We start from the raw sequence: 17,762 nt of genomic DNA, 5'->3' as shown, positions 1-17,762 counted from the left end.
TATCACTGATTTTCCAAACAATATTATAAAGAAATTAATATTAGGAAATATTTTACTTTCTTAGCCAAAGAATAACAACTACAATGGCAACAATTACAGTAAGAACAGTTAAGACGCATAGAACTGCAATAAGCGCATTCTTCTTTGTTGATTCTCTCGAAGCACTGCCTTCTCTTGCAAATTTTCCAGTTACATCCTGAAAGATGCTAATTGATGTAGATCTCTCTGTTGTATCAATTGGTGTTTTTACTATGATTTTGATTTCAGCAGTGGTGTTGATTTCATCTTTTGCAATAAAGAAGGATAAAGGAATTCTGATTAATCCCTTTTTATTCTCTGCTGTTAGACTTGACTTCATTACATCATTGTAATAGAGCGAAACAATGAATTTGTTGTCAAAGTTCGTGTCTGGATCGTTGATTACGGCGGTGAAGTTGACTTTGTCACCCTTGTTATATGTGAGGTTAAGTTTAGGCTCGAAATCAATTGTGAGAACTGTATTATTTTGAATTTTAATAGGGAATTTCTTTGTTGCACTCTTCTTACCATCTGTTGCTGTAACTTTGACTTCGTAATCACCAGCCTTTGTATTAGTCGGGACTTTGAATTTGAATTCTTTCAAATCTTTATTGTTAGCAACTTCTTGAGATGCAACTTCTTTATTATCAAAGAAAACCTTTGCAGTAAGTTTCTTATCGCCAGAATCTTGATCGTAAGCTGAAGCCAAGAAAGTCACTTCTGAATCAGGAATGTAATAGATATAGTCAGGCGGAAGCACATATAACTTCGGCCTATAATTTGGAGGAACAACAGTAATGTCAAAATACTCTGATAAATATGATTGAGTGAAGGAAAAGTATGTATAAACTTCTAATGTGTAATCTCCTAATTCCGTTGGCGGTTCGACAAAAATATCAAAGTTTTCGGATTTCTTTGTTTCGGAAATTTCAAATTATCCAATGCGTCCTCTTTTGGCAAGTTTATAAGTTCTTCTGTCATAAATTTGATAAAAAGCTCTTGCCATCAATCCTTCGGAATAATGTGAGTAAGATCCCTTAAGATGGATTGGTTCGGTACTATCAACTTCCTCTGTAATGAGTGATTTATCAAGCTGAAGTAGTGGTGGTTCATATTCTTTATCAAAATATAAATAAGTGAAAGAAACTGATTCACCAGGCTTAATATAATTATTTAACCAGGAAAACGAAAGCCAATTAATTCCCCGGGAATCTGTGACAGTCATTTTCAATGCTGTGAGATTGTTTGTAAAGAATCTAGGCTCTTCATCAAGTCCATAGTCTTGGGCATTAACATTTGTAACCATTGGATGATTCTGTAAAACTATAGTGTTGTAAAATGTTTCTGTAAAATACAAGCTCCAACCAAAATTCGGGATAGTATAAGAATCAACAAACTTATCCATTTCATTGAACACCATTGCTGTACAAAGGTCAATTTTCTTTTCTGTGGTACCTTTATTAGTGATTGTCTGCTTGACTGTGAAATAAACATTATAATTATCAGTATGATAATGGGAAATGTTAACCATGTAGTCTAAATCAGATGCATCTTGAATATTTTTTATTGAACCATCATATCTGACCTTTGTGTAAAGTTTCTTTATCAATCCAAGATCGTCGGAATAGGATTCATCAAAAAATTGATAATCATATTTGCTTATGATTTCACCATAAAGCGATCGTGTTAATGGTAAGAGCAATAGCGAAAACATCATGAAAAATGAGAGATAAATTTGTTTCAAATTTTAAGAATATTACCAAAATCGACAGAACATCAGAAGTTTCTAATTTTTTCTTTTCTTATGTTTTAATATATGTTTGCATAAAATGATAGTGTGAAATTTGACATAGAAAAAGTGGGAAAACAAAAGAATTTGTCCTACATTTTCATGTCAGTAGAGATGCGGACGAATCACAATTCTACAATAAAACGGATTCAAGTCGGTATTCAATAAACAATTTTATCAAAATTCAAAGGAAATGGACTAATCTATGCCTCAATTTTTGTTAGCATTCAAATGTGAAATCAGTAATGTCAACAATAAAAGTAGCTAAATTCCAATATAAAATGAGTGAATATTTGTCTTTTTCAAAGATCTTTTTCATTCATGAATCTAGCATATTATAAGATATTAATATGAAATACTTATTACATTACGAATTCTACAAACCCAAAAGTTTTTTTGCCATTTCATAAATTATTCAAATCCTGTAATGCAACATATAAATATAGGAATGCGCTTGAAATAAGCTTGTCAGACATAAGATTTTTCAAAAAGAATTTAATTCAAAGTTTTATTTTTTTAAAATTCATGCCCAATTTTGAGAGAATTTCGTTAAACAGATCGTGAAATAAACAAATGAACAAAAGAAATACTTCGTATTCCAATTCAAATTTGTTCAACTTTCAAAAGGAAGGTTTATGAGCTTTTGGTCTACAAATTATAATTCCACGATTATGTTTGGCAATATGTCATCAATAACAAAGGGTATAATGCTACAATAAAAAATTAAATTAAAGGTCCATTGATTTTCATTGCTTCATATGCGGATTCTAACCTATGAGAGGAACCAAACATGATTTTGTTCCAAAGCAGATTTGATGAAAGTGACCGTTTAATAATAGGAATTAGATGAGCGAAAGATTGATTGTTACACAGATTGTACTTGAAAATTTCAAGTCTTACTATGGTAGACAAATAGTAGGACCATTTAACAATCAACTTACTTGTATTGTTGGTCCTAACGGATCCGGAAAATCAAATCTTATCGACGCTCTTCTTTTTGTATTTGGATTCAGAGCAAAAAGAATGCGCCATTCAAAATTAACTGGTCTCATATATAATGGACCAGATCATCCAAACATTTCATATGCTCGAGTTGAAGTTCACTTTGCAAAAGCAATAAATAATGAAGAAATCGCAGGGTCATCGTTTTTAATATCACGTCAAGTCGAAAAAAGTGGTGAATCAAATTACTATCTTAACAATAAGAAATCATCCTTTACTGAGATTACAGAATATCTTAAACATGAAAAATTAGACTTCGAACATAATAGATTTTTAATCTTACAGGGTGAGGTTCAAGCAATTTCACAAATGAAACCAAAATCTTCACCAAATGGTCCAACAGGATTCCTAGAATACATTGAAGATATAATTGGATCAGATAAATACATTGAACCTATCGCAGAATGTGAATCTCGTCTTGAGGAAGCAAATGGTGAAAGATCACTTACTCTTGATAGACTTAGGATGGCAGAAAGAGAAAGAGATGCATTAAAAGAAGCTAAAGATGAAGCAGATCTATATTTACAGTTGAAACAGAAGATAAAGGTACTCGAAGCTCATTCCTATTTCTCAAATAAGAATAAAATAGAAGAAATGATCAAAGAAAAGGAACAAGAAATGACATCTAAGAAGACAGAATTGGATGAGAAGGAAAATCAGCTTAAAGAATTAGATTCAAAATTTAATGGTGAAAAATCAGATAAAAAGAGGTTAGAAACAGAGCTAAATAATGCAAAGGCACAGCTTTCCAAAGAGTCATCAATTCTTTCCAACTTAAACTCTGAAAGAAACAAGAGCAAAATGGAAATTTCTCATATTAATTCTCTTATTTCTAAAACAGAAGACGAAAAAAAGAAAGCAGAAACGACTTTATCTGCAATGGATACAATCATAGAAAATGAGTCTAATATTAAAACACAGAATGAACAAGAACTAAAGGATAATAAAATCAAACTCGACGAAGAGAAAATTAAACTTCAAAAACTTAGTGATGAAGCAAGACAAGAATCATTATCTTTCAATGAAGAATTGGAGAATTTGAGAAAACAAAATTCAGTTAAAAACGAAGAATATCTTGAGTTACAAAAAACAATGTCAATCGCAGAATCTCAAGTATATTCTATGAAGAAGGCTTCTATCGATCATGATGGTAATCTTAAAAAAGCTCAAGAGTTATTTGTCGAATTACAAAACTCAAAAGAAAAGATTGAAGCTGAATTGCAACAAAAAATAGTGGATAATGATGAAAGAGTTAAAGTCAAAGAAAACTTAACACTCAGATTAAATGAGTTACAGAATGATATAGAAAGCGCTGCAGATAACAGAAGGAGATCGGGAAATGCATATGCTGATGCACAAAGATTGATGAAGAAAAACGCGTCTTCAAATGAAGCTTTGGATGCAATAATGTCATTAAACATACCAGGAGTTTATGGAAAGCTTGCAAAACTTGGAGAAATTGATAGAAAATATAATGCAGCCATGACAGCAGCTGCAGGCAACAAACTTAAATACATAGTTGTTGATAATATGGACATTGCACAACAATGTTTAGCCGAAATCAAAAGAAGAAGACTTGGAAGAGTTACATTTATTTCATTAGACAAAGTTTCTGTTCCAGAAGATATTGATATTCCTGCAGGATCAAAAAGGATCATCGACAAGGTTAGGATGAACGATCCAAAGTTCTTCCCTGCTTTCTTCTTTGCTGTCAAAAACACTTTGGTTGCCGATGATATCGAAATAGCAAAGAAATTGGCATACAACTCTGAACAAAGACAAAGAGTTGTTACACTTCAAGGTCAATTAATAGAACCGGCTGGAACTATGTCTGGTGGAGGAACAAGACAGAAAGAAGGTGGAATGGACTTAATTAGCGAAAGAGAACTTCAAGAATTGGCTGAAGAAAGTAAGAAATATGATGAAATTTATCGATCAATGAGGAGTGAAATTGAAGAGAAAAGGATTAAATTAAATGAAATTCAAAAATTAAATGTTGAGTTTGAAATACAAAAACTTCAAATGGATAAAGAAAACATCGAAACAAGATTGACTGATGTCCAAAAAACAATTTCAGATTTAGAAAATGAAGAATTAATCGACAATTCAGAGAAAATAAACGAATTAGAAAAGGTTATTGAAGAAAAGAAACCATTAATTGACCATTTACGTCAAGAAATCGACTCTTTATCTTGTAAGATAAGAGAAATAGAGAAAACTGTCTTTGATCTTCTCAGAAATAAAACAAGTGATCAAGAAAGGATCATCAAAGAATTAGAAAATAAAATATCAGAAAACAGAAGATTATTAGCTAAAAGTAGCGCCAAAGTTCAGAGCTCTATTAAAATGAAAGAAAATGCAGAGAATACAATCAAAGAATGTGAATCAAATATCGAGAAACATAAAGAAAGACTTTCAGAAAACGAGCAAAAATCAATCGAATTAGAAAAGAGATATGAGGAGCAAAAGAAAATCAAAGAAGAAAGCGAAGCAGATGTTTCTCTCAAAGAAGAAAATCTTAAGAAATACATAGAAGAATCAACAGAATACAGAAGACAAAGATCTGAAATTACAGTTTCAATCGATAGTCTAAAGATATATTATGAGACCGCACAGAACGCATTAAGAGATCTTTCACGCCAATATGAATATTACTCGCAGAAATTGTCAAAAAGTGGAGTTACTGATGAATCATTTGACAAGAATCTATCAGAGACGGATATAGAAATAGAAAAGGAAAACATTAAACAAAGGGTTGGAAAAATGGATCCAAACCTTTCAGTCATTGAAGAATATGCAGCAAAAGATGCAATTGTAAAAGAATGCCTTGAAATATTTAAGAATGCAGCTGAGCAGAGGAATAATATAGCTGAAGAACTTGCAAAGGTTAAAAAAGCAAGATTAGATATGTTCCTTCATGGATTTGCAGAGATACAAACATCATTGAGAGAAACTTACCAGAGAATAGCTTTAGGAGGCGATGCTATGATAGAGATTGTTGATAGCTTAGATCCATTTGGACAAGGTATTGTATTCTCTGTTAGACCTCCAGGAAAGTCTTGGAAACCAATTATAAATCTTAGCGGCGGAGAAAAAACTTTGGCAAGTTTATCTCTCATTTTTGCACTCCATAATTTCAAACCAACTCCTTTCTATATTATGGATGAAATAGATGCTGCCCTTGATTTCAGAAATGTCTCCATCATTGCAAACTTCTTGAAGGAGAGAACTGCAGATGCACAATTCATTGTCGTGACATTAAGAAATAACATGTTTGAAATTGCAGATAGACTTGTTGGTATCTTTAAAGTCAGAGATTGCACATCAACAATATCTCTTGAACCTTCATTATTCAGCAACTCAGGTATAACTGTATAAATATGTGCTTACATTTTGTTTGATAAAATTGTTGTAAAAATTATGTAATTCTATTTTTTTTATAAATATACAAAAATTATAATACATTAATAGTGTATAACATTTACATTTTCACTTTTATAGCTTTTTCCTAAAAATGTGGAGATAATTTAAATCTGAATACTCAATATCTTTATTGATTTAAAAACAAAGGCTCATTAAGTAATTCAGGAGTAGTACTTGCAATTGTAACTGTTTGAGCGTATCTTCGAAGTGCTGTTGCAAGACGTTTCTTGCATTCAACAGCTGTCATATCTGGATCAGCCTTCAATGTCTTCATCAAGTTGTAAGTGAACATTCCTTGTTCCATTCTCTCTGCAACTGTTTGCTTTGCAGTTTGTTTATCGTTTGCAGCACTCACGGAAACAAGTTTGTCTGGTAATTTTCTTCCATTCACATCTCCGCCCTGAAGATCCCAAATGGAGCCTGAATGGCAGCAATCAGAAACAAAAACAACCTTTGATTCTGTATTTTTACTGTTGCTGACACACTCAACAAGTTCGTCGTCAATAACGTTTCCGTCAACGAAGACAAAAGCTTCATCCATTTGATCGTCTTCATCGCCATCAGTATCCGCAACACTTGTTCCATGACCTACGTAATATACAACAAGCTCGCGTTTAACGTTTTCCAAAAAGAATTTAAGTTTTTCCATGAAAGCGTTTCTTTTCTGGTCGTAGATGTAAAAGACCTGAAATCCATATCTCTTTAGACACTTTGCCATGTTATAACCATCATTCATTGGGCCATCTCCAAGTGAATATCTTGTTCCAATGTAGCAATTGATAACTACAAAGCCTACACGATTAAGGTTGGTTGGGATTCTGTTAACGCCGATATTTGTGATATCTGTTCCGTACTTTTTGATGTTCTTCTTTGACGACATCTTTCTTTTTCTTTTAATAATAACCGTCAAAATTGAAATAGGAAAATTCGTTATTACCATTTCAAATATCGGCTTCTTTTATATATGATGTATAGTCATTGATTTAAGTACACGATATTTGAATTTTGATGATTTCCCATCAAGGTTCAATATTGAATCAAGACGCCGATATTTCAATGATCGCAACTTTTACGATCAATTTTCATTTCAAGATGGCCAATTTTGAAAGAAGAATGCAGAGAAACATTCCACAAGATAATAAAATCTTATAAAAACTAGTAATATTTTTTTTATTATCAAATATAATATTTGGAGAGAAAAACTTCGTTTCCCGGGTGATTTGTTGATGTATAATACATATAATATTCATAACTGCGCATTTTATCCTATTTTCATAAGATTCACATCCATAGCGATATCTCCAACTTCACGATTCTCAATTTTGACAATTAGAGATTCCTGCTCCTCATAGATATTGGATACACAGAAATTATAAGCTAGTTTATTTCAATGAGATTTGTAAAGGAAAAGTATTTTTTCGCCAATTTCAGAAATTTTGAGTTGAGGGGGCATTTAATTTAATTAATACATTCTATACATGCTCAATGCCAAAAGGTTATTAAACTTAAATGAAAATCAAAATCGGCAAACCCAAATTTTAGCTAAAAGTGACAGGAAAAAAAACGTTTAGTATGAAAAAAAAAGACCGATGAGAGCTTCGTTCGAAATATAGAGGGAACTGAGAATGCGCAACCATTCTCAGGGAATATTGGATGCTATTCCCGTTCCCTCTGTATGGAAAATTGAGGTTTTCAAAGGGAGTTAAAATAATATCAAATTTATACTAATTTACTTCAAAATACAAAAGTATTTGACAGCTAAAATTAGTTACTTTAGCAAGCCTATCAATACCCTTTTACGATTATTGTTACTTTTTCGAAATAAAAGTAAAAACAAATTTATACTAATTTACTTCAAAATACAAAAGTATTTGACAGCTAAAATTAGTTACTTTAGCAAGCCTATCAATACCCTTTTACGATTATTGTTACTTTTTCGAAATAAAAGTAAAAACAAATTTATACTAATTTACTTCAAAATACAAAAGTATTTGACAGCTAAAATTAGTTACTTTAGCAAGCCTATCAATACCCTTTTACGATTATTGTTACTTTTTCGAAATAAAAGTAAAAACAAATTTATACTAATTTACTTCAAAATACAAAAGTATTTGACAGCTAAAATTAGTTATTTTAGCAAGCCTATCAATACCCTTTTACGATTATTGCTCCTTTTTCGAAATAAAATAAATTTATTATCAAAAACCTTTTTTTCTTAGTAAAAATAAAAATGTTATTTTATATCAAGTTTTTATTCATAAATTTTTATAATGTTGTATAAATTTGAAGGTGGAAATCTGTAATAATTTTATCTTGAAAAGACTTGGCATTCTCAACAATGAATTGAGGGGTATTGCATCCAAATTCTGTAATTTGCGTGAGAATACTAAGCTTGATTTCCATTGGGATACTTAATTTCGAAAAATACTGGGTCATTCGTTTTTGAACCTTTGCTGCCTTGACAACTTTATCAAGTAGGTCATCTAAACCCAATTGAAGCGTATTTAAGTTTGCTGATGAGTTAACTATTAACGATTTAATTTTATCAGTGAGCATTATACATTTTTCTGTATCCAGTCTGATTGTAGACTTTTTTGGCTTTTTTTCAGATGGCAACGGATTTGGAATTTTGTCTCTGAGCCTTATATCTTGAGAAATTCTGTAATAAAATGAAGGAACGATAAAATCGATTAATTTCATCACAAATCGATCAAATCTCATGAAAATTGTTCCGCCAAAGTAGTAATATTTAATTTTTTGTTAATCGATTCTGAAATGTTATTTGTGAGAGCTAAATTTTCATCTCTTTCAGCGGCTGTCCATCTTTCTTGGTTTGATATCCATTGATTTTGTATGTATTTTGAAAATTCTGGGAATTTTTCGGCTATTTCCAGAATTTTTTTGAACGTTGGTTCAATCCATTCTTTCTTGCCATTTCTGCCGTATGCAAGATAGTTCATTTTTGTATCTAATATCAATTTGTCTGAACTCTCAAATGCATAATCTTTCAAATTTTTTCTGAACGCCCTCATTACATGAACTGCACACCAATGAAGGATAACTTCTGGAAAAGAGTTGATAATCGCATTTTCGATTTCTTGTGCACAATCTGACATAAAATATTTTGGTTTTACTTTTGCCCAGTTAAAAAATGCCTTGAGACAGAATGCAATATTTTCTGAAGTGTTTGGATAAACGACAAATTGAAAAATTGGGAATGCATGTGTATTTGGAAATTTGGCTGATATCATGTAAAACAACATTTTAAATTCAAGTAATGAATGGGTTGCATCAATAAAATGCTCTTTCACAATTTTGATTATGTCCAGAAATTTGAAAGAAGCATAATAAAAGATTAATTTCTTTGGTTTGTTGTAATTATCGACATCGAAATAAATTAAATCTTTTGGTGACTCTTGTTCTTTGATACCCTTAAATAATTGAGTTGACTTGAATTGATTATCATCGTACTTTTGAATACCTTTGATCTTTTTATTTCCTTTTTCCTGAATTGTTTTCATTTGATCTGAAGATGCATTCAAAAAAGATGGCCTGTTAAGTGGATCATCCAGATCAAGTTTTTTGTCGCATTCAATTTGAGCCATTTTCGGATCACCCCCCGGTTTTATAAAATTAATAAGTACCCGACGATAGCATTGTGATAATGTGTGGTATTTCTTTGTCTCATCTTTGATTTGATTGTGATTATGTGTTCCATTATATTCTGTTAGGATATATTCTTCATCATCCTTTAGAAATGAGATACATGCTTCACATTTATCTGCACTGCACCTGAATTTTAATTTTGTTCCCCCTAAATTTGGATTTTTTTTAATTGATATGGACAACCTGCATGGCATTCGTTATCAATGACAGCTTTCATAGCATCTATATAAGATAGCCTTTCTTTAAGTTCGCATGGTGCATCGATATGCATCAAAAAAATGAAATGAAATTTCAATATCAAAAAAAGCACAAATTTTGAAAAAATTCACAAATCTCGGTTTCTGAAAGAAAATGGCCTCTTAAACTTTGTGCATATATTCATCTATAAGACACATTGTATCCATATATTATTTAGCCAACACAACTTATCTGGTATCGAGAAAATTCAAAAAAAGCACAAAATTTGAAAATTGCTCGGTTCTACATTCAAAATAAATTTCATTAATTTTTACGTACATATTAAGGTACTTATCTTCTACATATATAATCTTCATTAGATATATACATGATAAATAAAATTCATAAAACATTAAAAATCAAAAAATTAGATGAACCTTGATTTATTAAACTTTATTAAATAATAGTTGTTTATAAATTATATTATATTATCATTTAATATTATTTTGATAATGAAGATTTTATTTTGCAATAATATAAACGAAATTTTTTACCTTATGAACTTTTGATGGAAATATGCAAATTTAAAATAATAAAGAAAGCCGCGAGCGAAGCGGTCGGCTTAGGTCTAAGATTTTGATTCAAATCTTTGCTGATCTGTAGTTCGCGGAAGCCGCGAGCGAAGCGATCGGCTTAGGTCTAAGATTTTGATTCAAATCTTTGCTGATCTGTAATTCGCGAAAGCCGCGAGCGAAGCGATCGGCTTAGGTCTAAGATTTTGATTCAAATCTTTGCTTATATTCCTTAAATTCTTTATGAAACTCGCAACAGTTCCATAAAAAATTTTAAATTCTAAACTGTCGAAATTACCGATCGGTAATCACACCCTTCACGGGTGTGTCACTTTTTACAGGCATGTCACTTTTAGCTAAAATTACCCCTACTCAATCAAAATCATTCTTGATAATTAAAAAAATCTTAGGTTGTTACCTTCATAGAAGATTTTTAAGATTAATGATGCAAATGAAATTCGAATTTATTTTGCAAGTGCTCTTTGCTTGACTCCTTGCAAAAATCTGTTCCAATTATAATACTGACGGTAAATTGGATTGGCAGCGATAATACCTAGAACATTCTTCTTTGGAGCTACTCCTTTCTTGTACAAGCGTGGGAAAGCACGGTATCCGTACTTCTCAAACCAGCGCTTTAATAAAGCCTTGTTGATACGGATTGGTTTCTTAGCTGCTACTTTCCTATCTTCATTAGGATAATGAAGCTTCATATATTCTTCGATCTTTTTAAAAGGATTAAAGTATATTTGTGGGATAATAAAGTTGTCGTCTTCTTCAGCAGCGTTGTGGTATTCAAAACCGAAACGTCCAATGGCTGTTGCTAAGTCTGCCCAAAGTCTAAAGTTTTCGTCATCTTCATCGTCATTGCTGTGGTATCCGATTGAGAACTTACCCCATGGTGAATGGTATGAAAAGCCAACATACCAGTTGTCATCATCTTCTTCATCATTGCTGTGGTATCCGATTGAGAACTTACCCCATGGCGAGTGGTATGAAAAGCCAACATACCAGTTGTCATCATCTTCGGCTTCGTTCTTATCAATGCCAATACGTAAGAGTCCCAATTTCGTTGGGATTGGGAGCCAGAAATTGTCATCATCTGCATTATAAGCAGTGCGGTATGCAAGCAGAGGAAGCATCTAAATAAACGAAATGAAAAAAATTTTATTACCGCGTTATCTCAATTTTTTTTGTCTGTCAGAAACATAGCTTAGAAAAATGGGAGAAATGGTTTGATCATCGAAGAAAAAATCAAATGAAGGTGAAATTCTATTCATGGAAATACCTAATCAGGAAAAATCGTTTTATTGTCATTTACTGTCATATCTGACTGCCTCCAGTCTGACATCCAATAGATAAATATCCATACAAAAACTAAAACATTTACAAGAACCATGAAATCATTTACTATTTTAGAATTCAGAAAATAAACTGCTAATTCATTTTGAACAAATTTTTAAAACTATCATGAACTACCTTAAGGGTGCACTTACCACTTTCTGACATTCTCTCAATTTTTTGACATCCAAGCTTTATATCATAATTTTCTAAGGTAAAAAGTCATTAACTTTGTTCGGAAAGAAGTTATTTTAAATCATTACTTAGTACCTTATATTACTGTTATACTTTTTTGCAATCATAATAAAGATATATTGATATTGTGGGAGCATGTCAAAAAGTGGTAAGTGCACCCTTAAAAATGTAATTGTTCAACATCAAAGAATAGAAATAAGCCGAGTTGATCAGATATACAAGAAATTTTTATCAAAATATATATTTTTTTTGTAGATAAAAATACAATTCTGATGGATAAGCATTAATTATCAATTGTTTTCATTAAGCATATATCACAAGATCAGTGCTTTTTAATGCAATTTTCTGTACACTCGTAAAAATAAGATTTCTTATATTACTTGCTAGACAATTAAATATACTGTATTTATGGTATCAAGAATAAAAATATATATTTTTTAAAAATAATTTTTTTTATTCTTAAATTAGAAACTTGTCAAAACGAAAGCAGCAGAGGATAAAACCAGTGCATCTTTCTCAGCTTCATCGCATGGTGTCAAAACCTTGCAGACGAGGCGATCTCTTCCGATAGATTCGAAAACTGGAAGGAGAATTCCATTTGCAGCTCTGTCGAGCGGCATCACAGAAAGGAAGAACTTTTCCACCTTTTCAATATCATTGTTTGGAGACTTAGACATTGTAACTCTACCACCAGAAACAACAGCAACTTGTGCAGCAATGTCGCAGACATTAATTGTCAAGTAAGACTGTGATGGAGGTGAATTAAATGAAGCAGTTAACATCATATTATCCATTTCAGCGTTGTTCATTCTTGCAGCTGTCTGCATTAAAGCCATAACAAACGCTGCTGGTCTGATTGTTGCTTTAAGCGGTACAGGTTGCGATGTTAACACATTGTGGTCCTTCAATCTCATTGCGCATTGATCTACAGCTGCCGTCGATGAGAAGAGTTCTTCTAACCACTCTGAAATGTCTTCAGATCTGAGCCAGTCAACATCCCAATCAGCTGGAACTTTCTGGGATTGTAATGCTCCTGAAACAGCTCTCAAATGTGCTGGTAACAAAGAAGCATCAACAACACCTGACAAACTTTGCAAATCGTCTTTAACAGACCTTGCGAGCTTGTGTGCTGCTGCTCTTTGAATAGTAAGGAAATCGATTGCTGGATGGTTTGCCAATGAAACAGAAACATCTTCCAAAGCACTTGGATATGTCTTTGAGAGTTCTTCGACTTGCTGGAAGTGGTCATTGGATGTTGTTTCATCTCCACCTGAAGCTGCACTTAAAACAGCTAAAAGTTTCAGTGACGAAACTAATGTAGATCTTGCGATTGTTGCGTTTGCATTTGGTGCTAATTCCAACAATCCTGGACCATCTTCAGCATTCGATTTCGCCAACATTTCATGGAGATCATTAAGTGTTGGTTCATCTGGGATTGCGAACAAAGGTGTCTTTCTTGCAGGGAATGCTCTTTCAATGAATTTAGAAAGAACTCTTCTGTCGAATGGAGAATCCATTGGACCTCCATAAACAGTCATTTCGATCAATCCTCTGACGACATCTGTTGATTCGCATCTTTGTACAATGATCTGGGAAGCAGCGTTTAAGTCTGCCTGTGTGAACTCGAAGAACTGAGACCAACCAACAGGAATGAATGCTCTTCTTTCTTGCAATGTACCGTGAAGATGAGCGAGAGAAACAAGAGCTTGTCTGACTCTCTTTGGTTGTTGTGAGAACCAGTCTTCGTTCCACAATGTCAATGTTCTCTTCATTTGGTTGATGAGGCCTGGAGGTGCTTCGTAAGCAATCTTTGCGGAGCTCTGAAGCAAAACATTCGGGAATGATGTTGTTGCTTCTGTTGTCAAAATTAATTTGAATCCATCTTTAGGAGCTAATGATGGCAATGTTTTCTCGAGTTGTTGCAAGAAATCAATATCGAGATGGACGTTCTTGATTACAGCCCATTGTCCACCTCTTGCAGCACTCTTAACTAATGACAAAGCTTCTTGAGAATCGCATTCACCAAGCGCGAGTTCAATGAAATTGTTCTCTCCAACTGTTTCGATTTCCATTGCGATTTCCTTGAGTTCGATGCTTGGATCACTGCCAGGAGTGACAATGAAGACAAAGCAGTTTTCTGTTTCTTCTGTCATTACTTCTCTTAATGAGAGAATTCTTGGGTTCTTGAATGTTGAAATTACAAGTTTTTCGAGAGCTGCAATGACTCTATCTGGTCTTAAGGCTTGAAGAATCAAGATCTTTTGGAGTTGTGAAACACCAAGTTCTTGAATTGATTTTCCTTCAATTTGTGGCCATTCGGAGTTCATTTCTGGTGAATTACTCTGCAACCAAGCCATCCATTGTCTGTCATTATTTGCTATTTGTAACTTAGCAACTAAATCTGGGAATTGCTGGTTCAAACTTGCCAAAGATTGTCTTCTTTCTGCAGGTATGAATTGAGGAATTCCATCAACACTTTGTGCTGGTTTCTGTCTCAACAAATGTTGATATTCTGGTTCTGGGAACATCTTAGGATAAACTGTCTTCAACAATTGCATACCAAACACTAATCTGTGCTCTCTGAACAAAGCACGAGAGAAGTGTGAATATGCCATGGAGTTGAATGTCAAAATTAAGTTCTTGACACGTTTTTCTTTCTCTTGGCAAGCTGAGAATGTAGAAATGAACAACTTCGTGAACTCGTTCAAAGAGAATTTGTACATTGGATGAACCAAATGCAAATTCTCGATTGCGAAGTAAATTGATGAAGAAACATCAGCCAACATTTGATATTGTGATCTTTTCTCTTCGATTTGTTTCTGGAATTCTTCAACTTGTTTGAGTCTGTTTTCAACATCAACAGCTCTCTTCTTCTTGTCATCAAGGCTCTGAATGAGTTCCTTGTTCTGGAGAATTGTATCTGGATTTGCTTTTCCGAGAATTTCAAGCAAACCTTCTTCCAATTTTCCGAGTTCGATCTTGAGTTGTTCTGATTCGTTTAATTGTTCTTGATGCTTCTCTTCGAGTTCTGGCATCTCTGTTGTCAGTGCTAATGTCAGTAACTGTGCTTTCAAAGCTGTCTTAGTTACAGTGAAATTAACTAAACTGACAAGAGATTTCTCTCTCGCTGTTAATTTGATTGCTGCATCTCTTGTAACAATGATCAATCTGAAGTCAGGATGGACATCAATGAATTTGTCGCCGACGCAAACAGTCAAATGTCCATTAGACATCACGAATTCTCTGTTCAAGAATGGATACAAACACAAAGGAACTTTATCTGCTTCTCTGATAATAAGTTTCTTTCCAAATCTGATTGCCAATGTGACTTGGTGTTGGAATCTTGGATGAGAACTTGAAAGAACTTCTGCAGATGGACCTAAAACACTTTGCAACCATTCTACGACGTGTTCTGTTGGATCAATAACAAACAAAGGTCTTTGTGTGGAAATCTGGATGATTTGGGCGTTTTCTACTGAAAGATCATCAGATGGGAATCCGTTGTGCTTCATTTCAAGAATTTTGGATTGTGTATTCATGAATGGTGTGAAAGAGAAAGGTTCTTTCAATTCGAGTTTTTCAGCCAATTTCTTCATTACGTCGCTTCTTTCTGTTTCGTTCATTGAACCACAGATTGTCATGAAAGCAGCGGACATAATGAGTCTTGGTTGAATTGTTGAAACTTCTTTCTCGATGTCTTTAACTTGGCTTGCCCATCTCTTTTGTTCATCACCGAGTTTATTCAACAAACTTGAAGCAGCTTTAGTTCTTTCTTCAAGTTCTGTAAGAGATATTCTGAGTTTCTCAGCTTCTGCTGTGTATTCCTTGAATTGTTCTTGCATCTCGATGACTCTCTTGTTCAAGGAAACTTTCTTTTGTTCTAAGTCTTTCAACTGATTTCTTGATGAAACTAATTGGTCATCTAATTCTTTCATCTTGTTCTCGAGAGGCTGAACTCTTTGGATAACAGCACAGTACTTAACCATTGCTTTAACCCATTGTGAAAGAGGAGCAGCTGCTGCAGAAGATCTCTCAGCTTGTTCTCTGTCAAATGATCCCATGTGAGATTTGATGAAATTCTCAACATCATTGATCATTTTGTTTGTGACATTGTGAGGATCAAATCTCAAGATAGACATAAGGAATCCGGATCCTGAGATAACTTGTTTGATACCTGCCCATGAAACGTTCTGGTTTCCTAACAACAAAACAACACCAGTTAAAACATCACGAACTAATGGTGGAGGAGAAGTGAATGATTTAATTTCAGAGAGATGTTCTGGTCTGATTTGAGAAACTTTCTCTGAAGCAGCTTGTAATGTTGGTTTGATATCAGCTAATTGCTTATCGATCTCTTCTCTTTGGACACTTAATTCGCCTTCTTTCTTTGTCAAATCTTGTTGAATTACGTCCATTTGATCTTGTTGTTTCGTGAGTTCTGTCATTGTCTTGGAAATTTCGTTCATGGCTTCATTGGCTCTCTTTTCTTTCTCTTCGACTTGTGCTCTCTGTGCATCAGCTTCTTTGGAAAGCTGGTTAACCTTTGATGCAACAGCATTTAACCTTAATAAACCATCTGACAAAAACTGCTTTCTCTTTGCCAACGAATCTGATTTCTTCTTCGAAAGTTCGTTGAAATTCATGATGAAAGCAGGGAAATCGCTTGTTGACATGTCAAGTGTCTTCGCGATATTGCCAAATAGTATTTTAGCTGTGTCTTCTGGAGCTTCGATCTTAGAGACAATTTGTGGAGTCATGTCATTCAAAATATTTTCTGACAATTCTCCAACAGAAAGAATCGAACAAGCTTCAGTGAACATTGGCTGTGACTTGATGATTGATTGGTATCCGGATGATCTTGGATCAATGATCAAAGCGAATCTGAAGTTCTCGAAGACTAGTTTCTTGAAATCTTCGAAAGAAATGTCTTCTAATTGACTCAAAATTGCTTTGATTTCTTCAGCAGTGTAAAGATTCGATGGGAAAACACCTGCAAGCAAAGAATTGATGTATTCGTAGAAAGCGGAATCAATTAACTGATATTCTTCCATACAGAATACACTCATTGCTTTATCAAAGGCGCTTCCATTCAAGCAAGCTTTGAGATCATTTGTGAAATGACGAATAGAATATCCATCAAAGATTGCAGGAGTATAAACTTTGCCTTTCATTGTGTGAACAACTAATCTCATGACTTCTTTTGTTGATGTTCCTGTGTTTGCAATGAACATAACGTGAGATTTTGGTAATGAAAGTGCTCTGTTTATTTGCATCGCGAATTTAGCAGTGTAATTAACCAAAGAAATGTCCAAAGGACCGATTTCTCTTTCGTATTGGACTAATCCTTGTTGCAACTGCTTCTTAACTTCGCTTGCTGATACTCTGTGTAACAAATGATCATCGAAACCAAATGATGTGTAAACAAGAACTTTTCCTGAAATGTTTTTGCTCAAAACACCTTCGAATTCTTTTCTCTTTGCCTGTTGCAATCTATCTGAGAATAATCTCTGTGCTTCGAACAACAATATTTCATTTGGATTGTTGTCTGAATACCTCGAGATTCCTGTTACCCATTTAGTTAC

At 33.5% G+C, this 17,762-nt stretch overlaps 8 protein-coding genes across 8 annotated transcripts, besides 7 other annotated features; 1 reads left to right on the top strand and 7 right to left on the bottom strand.

The window, feature by feature from the left end:
* Positions 1–52: 52 nt before the first annotated feature.
* TVAGG3_0259140 (uncharacterized protein) lies at positions 53–358 on the bottom strand (the record flags this gene model as incomplete). Its single annotated transcript, XM_001328041.1, has 1 exon — positions 53–358. One exon carries the CDS (start codon positions 356–358, stop codon positions 53–55), a length of 306 nt encoding a protein of 101 aa, XP_001328076.1.
* Positions 359–952: 594 nt separating this feature from the next.
* Positions 953–1,732, bottom strand: TVAGG3_0259130 (uncharacterized protein; the record flags this gene model as incomplete). The annotated part of the gene is made up of 1 exon (XM_001328042.1): positions 953–1,732. One exon carries the CDS (start codon positions 1,730–1,732, stop codon positions 953–955), a length of 780 nt encoding a protein of 259 aa, XP_001328077.1.
* A 921-nt stretch (positions 1,733–2,653) lies between these two features.
* On the top strand, positions 2,654–6,187 carry TVAGG3_0259120 (chromosome condensation; the record flags this gene model as incomplete). Its single annotated transcript, XM_001328043.1, has 1 exon — positions 2,654–6,187. The coding sequence occupies one exon, from the start codon at positions 2,654–2,656 to the stop codon at positions 6,185–6,187; it is 3,534 nt and encodes a 1,177-aa protein (XP_001328078.1).
* Positions 6,188–6,346: 159 nt separating this feature from the next.
* On the bottom strand, positions 6,347–7,125 carry TVAGG3_0259110 (cysteine-type peptidase protein; the record flags this gene model as incomplete). The annotated part of the gene is made up of 1 exon (XM_001328044.1): positions 6,360–7,112. The coding sequence occupies one exon, from the start codon at positions 7,110–7,112 to the stop codon at positions 6,360–6,362; it is 753 nt and encodes a 250-aa protein (XP_001328079.1).
* Positions 7,126–7,756: 631 nt separating this feature from the next.
* Positions 7,757–7,786: a terminal%2Cinverted (terminal inverted repeat of MuDR-3_TvMULE3 transposon ID:TVAGG3_0259080).
* Positions 7,757–11,021: a mobile genetic element.
* On the bottom strand, positions 8,498–8,932 carry TVAGG3_0259100 (uncharacterized protein; the record flags this gene model as incomplete). The annotated part of the gene is made up of 1 exon (XM_001328045.1): positions 8,498–8,932. The coding sequence occupies one exon, from the start codon at positions 8,930–8,932 to the stop codon at positions 8,498–8,500; it is 435 nt and encodes a 144-aa protein (XP_001328080.1).
* TVAGG3_0259090 (MULE transposase domain-containing protein) lies at positions 8,950–9,837 on the bottom strand (the record flags this gene model as incomplete). Its single annotated transcript, XM_001328046.2, has 1 exon — positions 8,950–9,837. One exon carries the CDS (start codon positions 9,835–9,837, stop codon positions 8,950–8,952), a length of 888 nt encoding a protein of 295 aa, XP_001328081.2.
* Positions 10,992–11,021: a terminal%2Cinverted (terminal inverted repeat of MuDR-3_TvMULE3 transposon ID:TVAGG3_0259080).
* A 90-nt stretch (positions 11,022–11,111) lies between these two features.
* On the bottom strand, positions 11,112–11,786 carry TVAGG3_0259070 (uncharacterized protein; the record flags this gene model as incomplete). Its single annotated transcript, XM_001328047.1, has 1 exon — positions 11,112–11,786. One exon carries the CDS (start codon positions 11,784–11,786, stop codon positions 11,112–11,114), a length of 675 nt encoding a protein of 224 aa, XP_001328082.1.
* Positions 11,787–12,124: 338 nt separating this feature from the next.
* Positions 12,125–12,157: a terminal%2Cinverted (terminal inverted repeat of tvBac_53III transposon ID:TVAGG3_0259060).
* Positions 12,125–12,343: a mobile genetic element.
* Positions 12,312–12,344: a mobile genetic element.
* Position 12,344, bottom strand: a terminal%2Cinverted (terminal inverted repeat of tvBac_53III transposon ID:TVAGG3_0259050).
* Positions 12,345–12,644: 300 nt separating this feature from the next.
* Positions 12,645–17,594, bottom strand: TVAGG3_0259040 (dynein heavy chain family protein family; the record flags this gene model as incomplete). The annotated part of the gene is made up of 1 exon (XM_001328048.2): positions 12,645–17,453. One exon carries the CDS (start codon positions 17,451–17,453, stop codon positions 12,645–12,647), a length of 4,809 nt encoding a protein of 1,602 aa, XP_001328083.1.
* Between the last annotated feature and the right edge of the window lie 168 nt (positions 17,595–17,762).

This window comes from Trichomonas vaginalis, chromosome V, assembly GCF_026262505.1.
Source record: "Trichomonas vaginalis G3 chromosome V, whole genome shotgun sequence".
NCBI lineage: Eukaryota > Parabasalia > Trichomonadida > Trichomonadidae > Trichomonas > Trichomonas vaginalis.
This window is presented reverse-complemented; position numbering and strand designations above follow the sequence as displayed.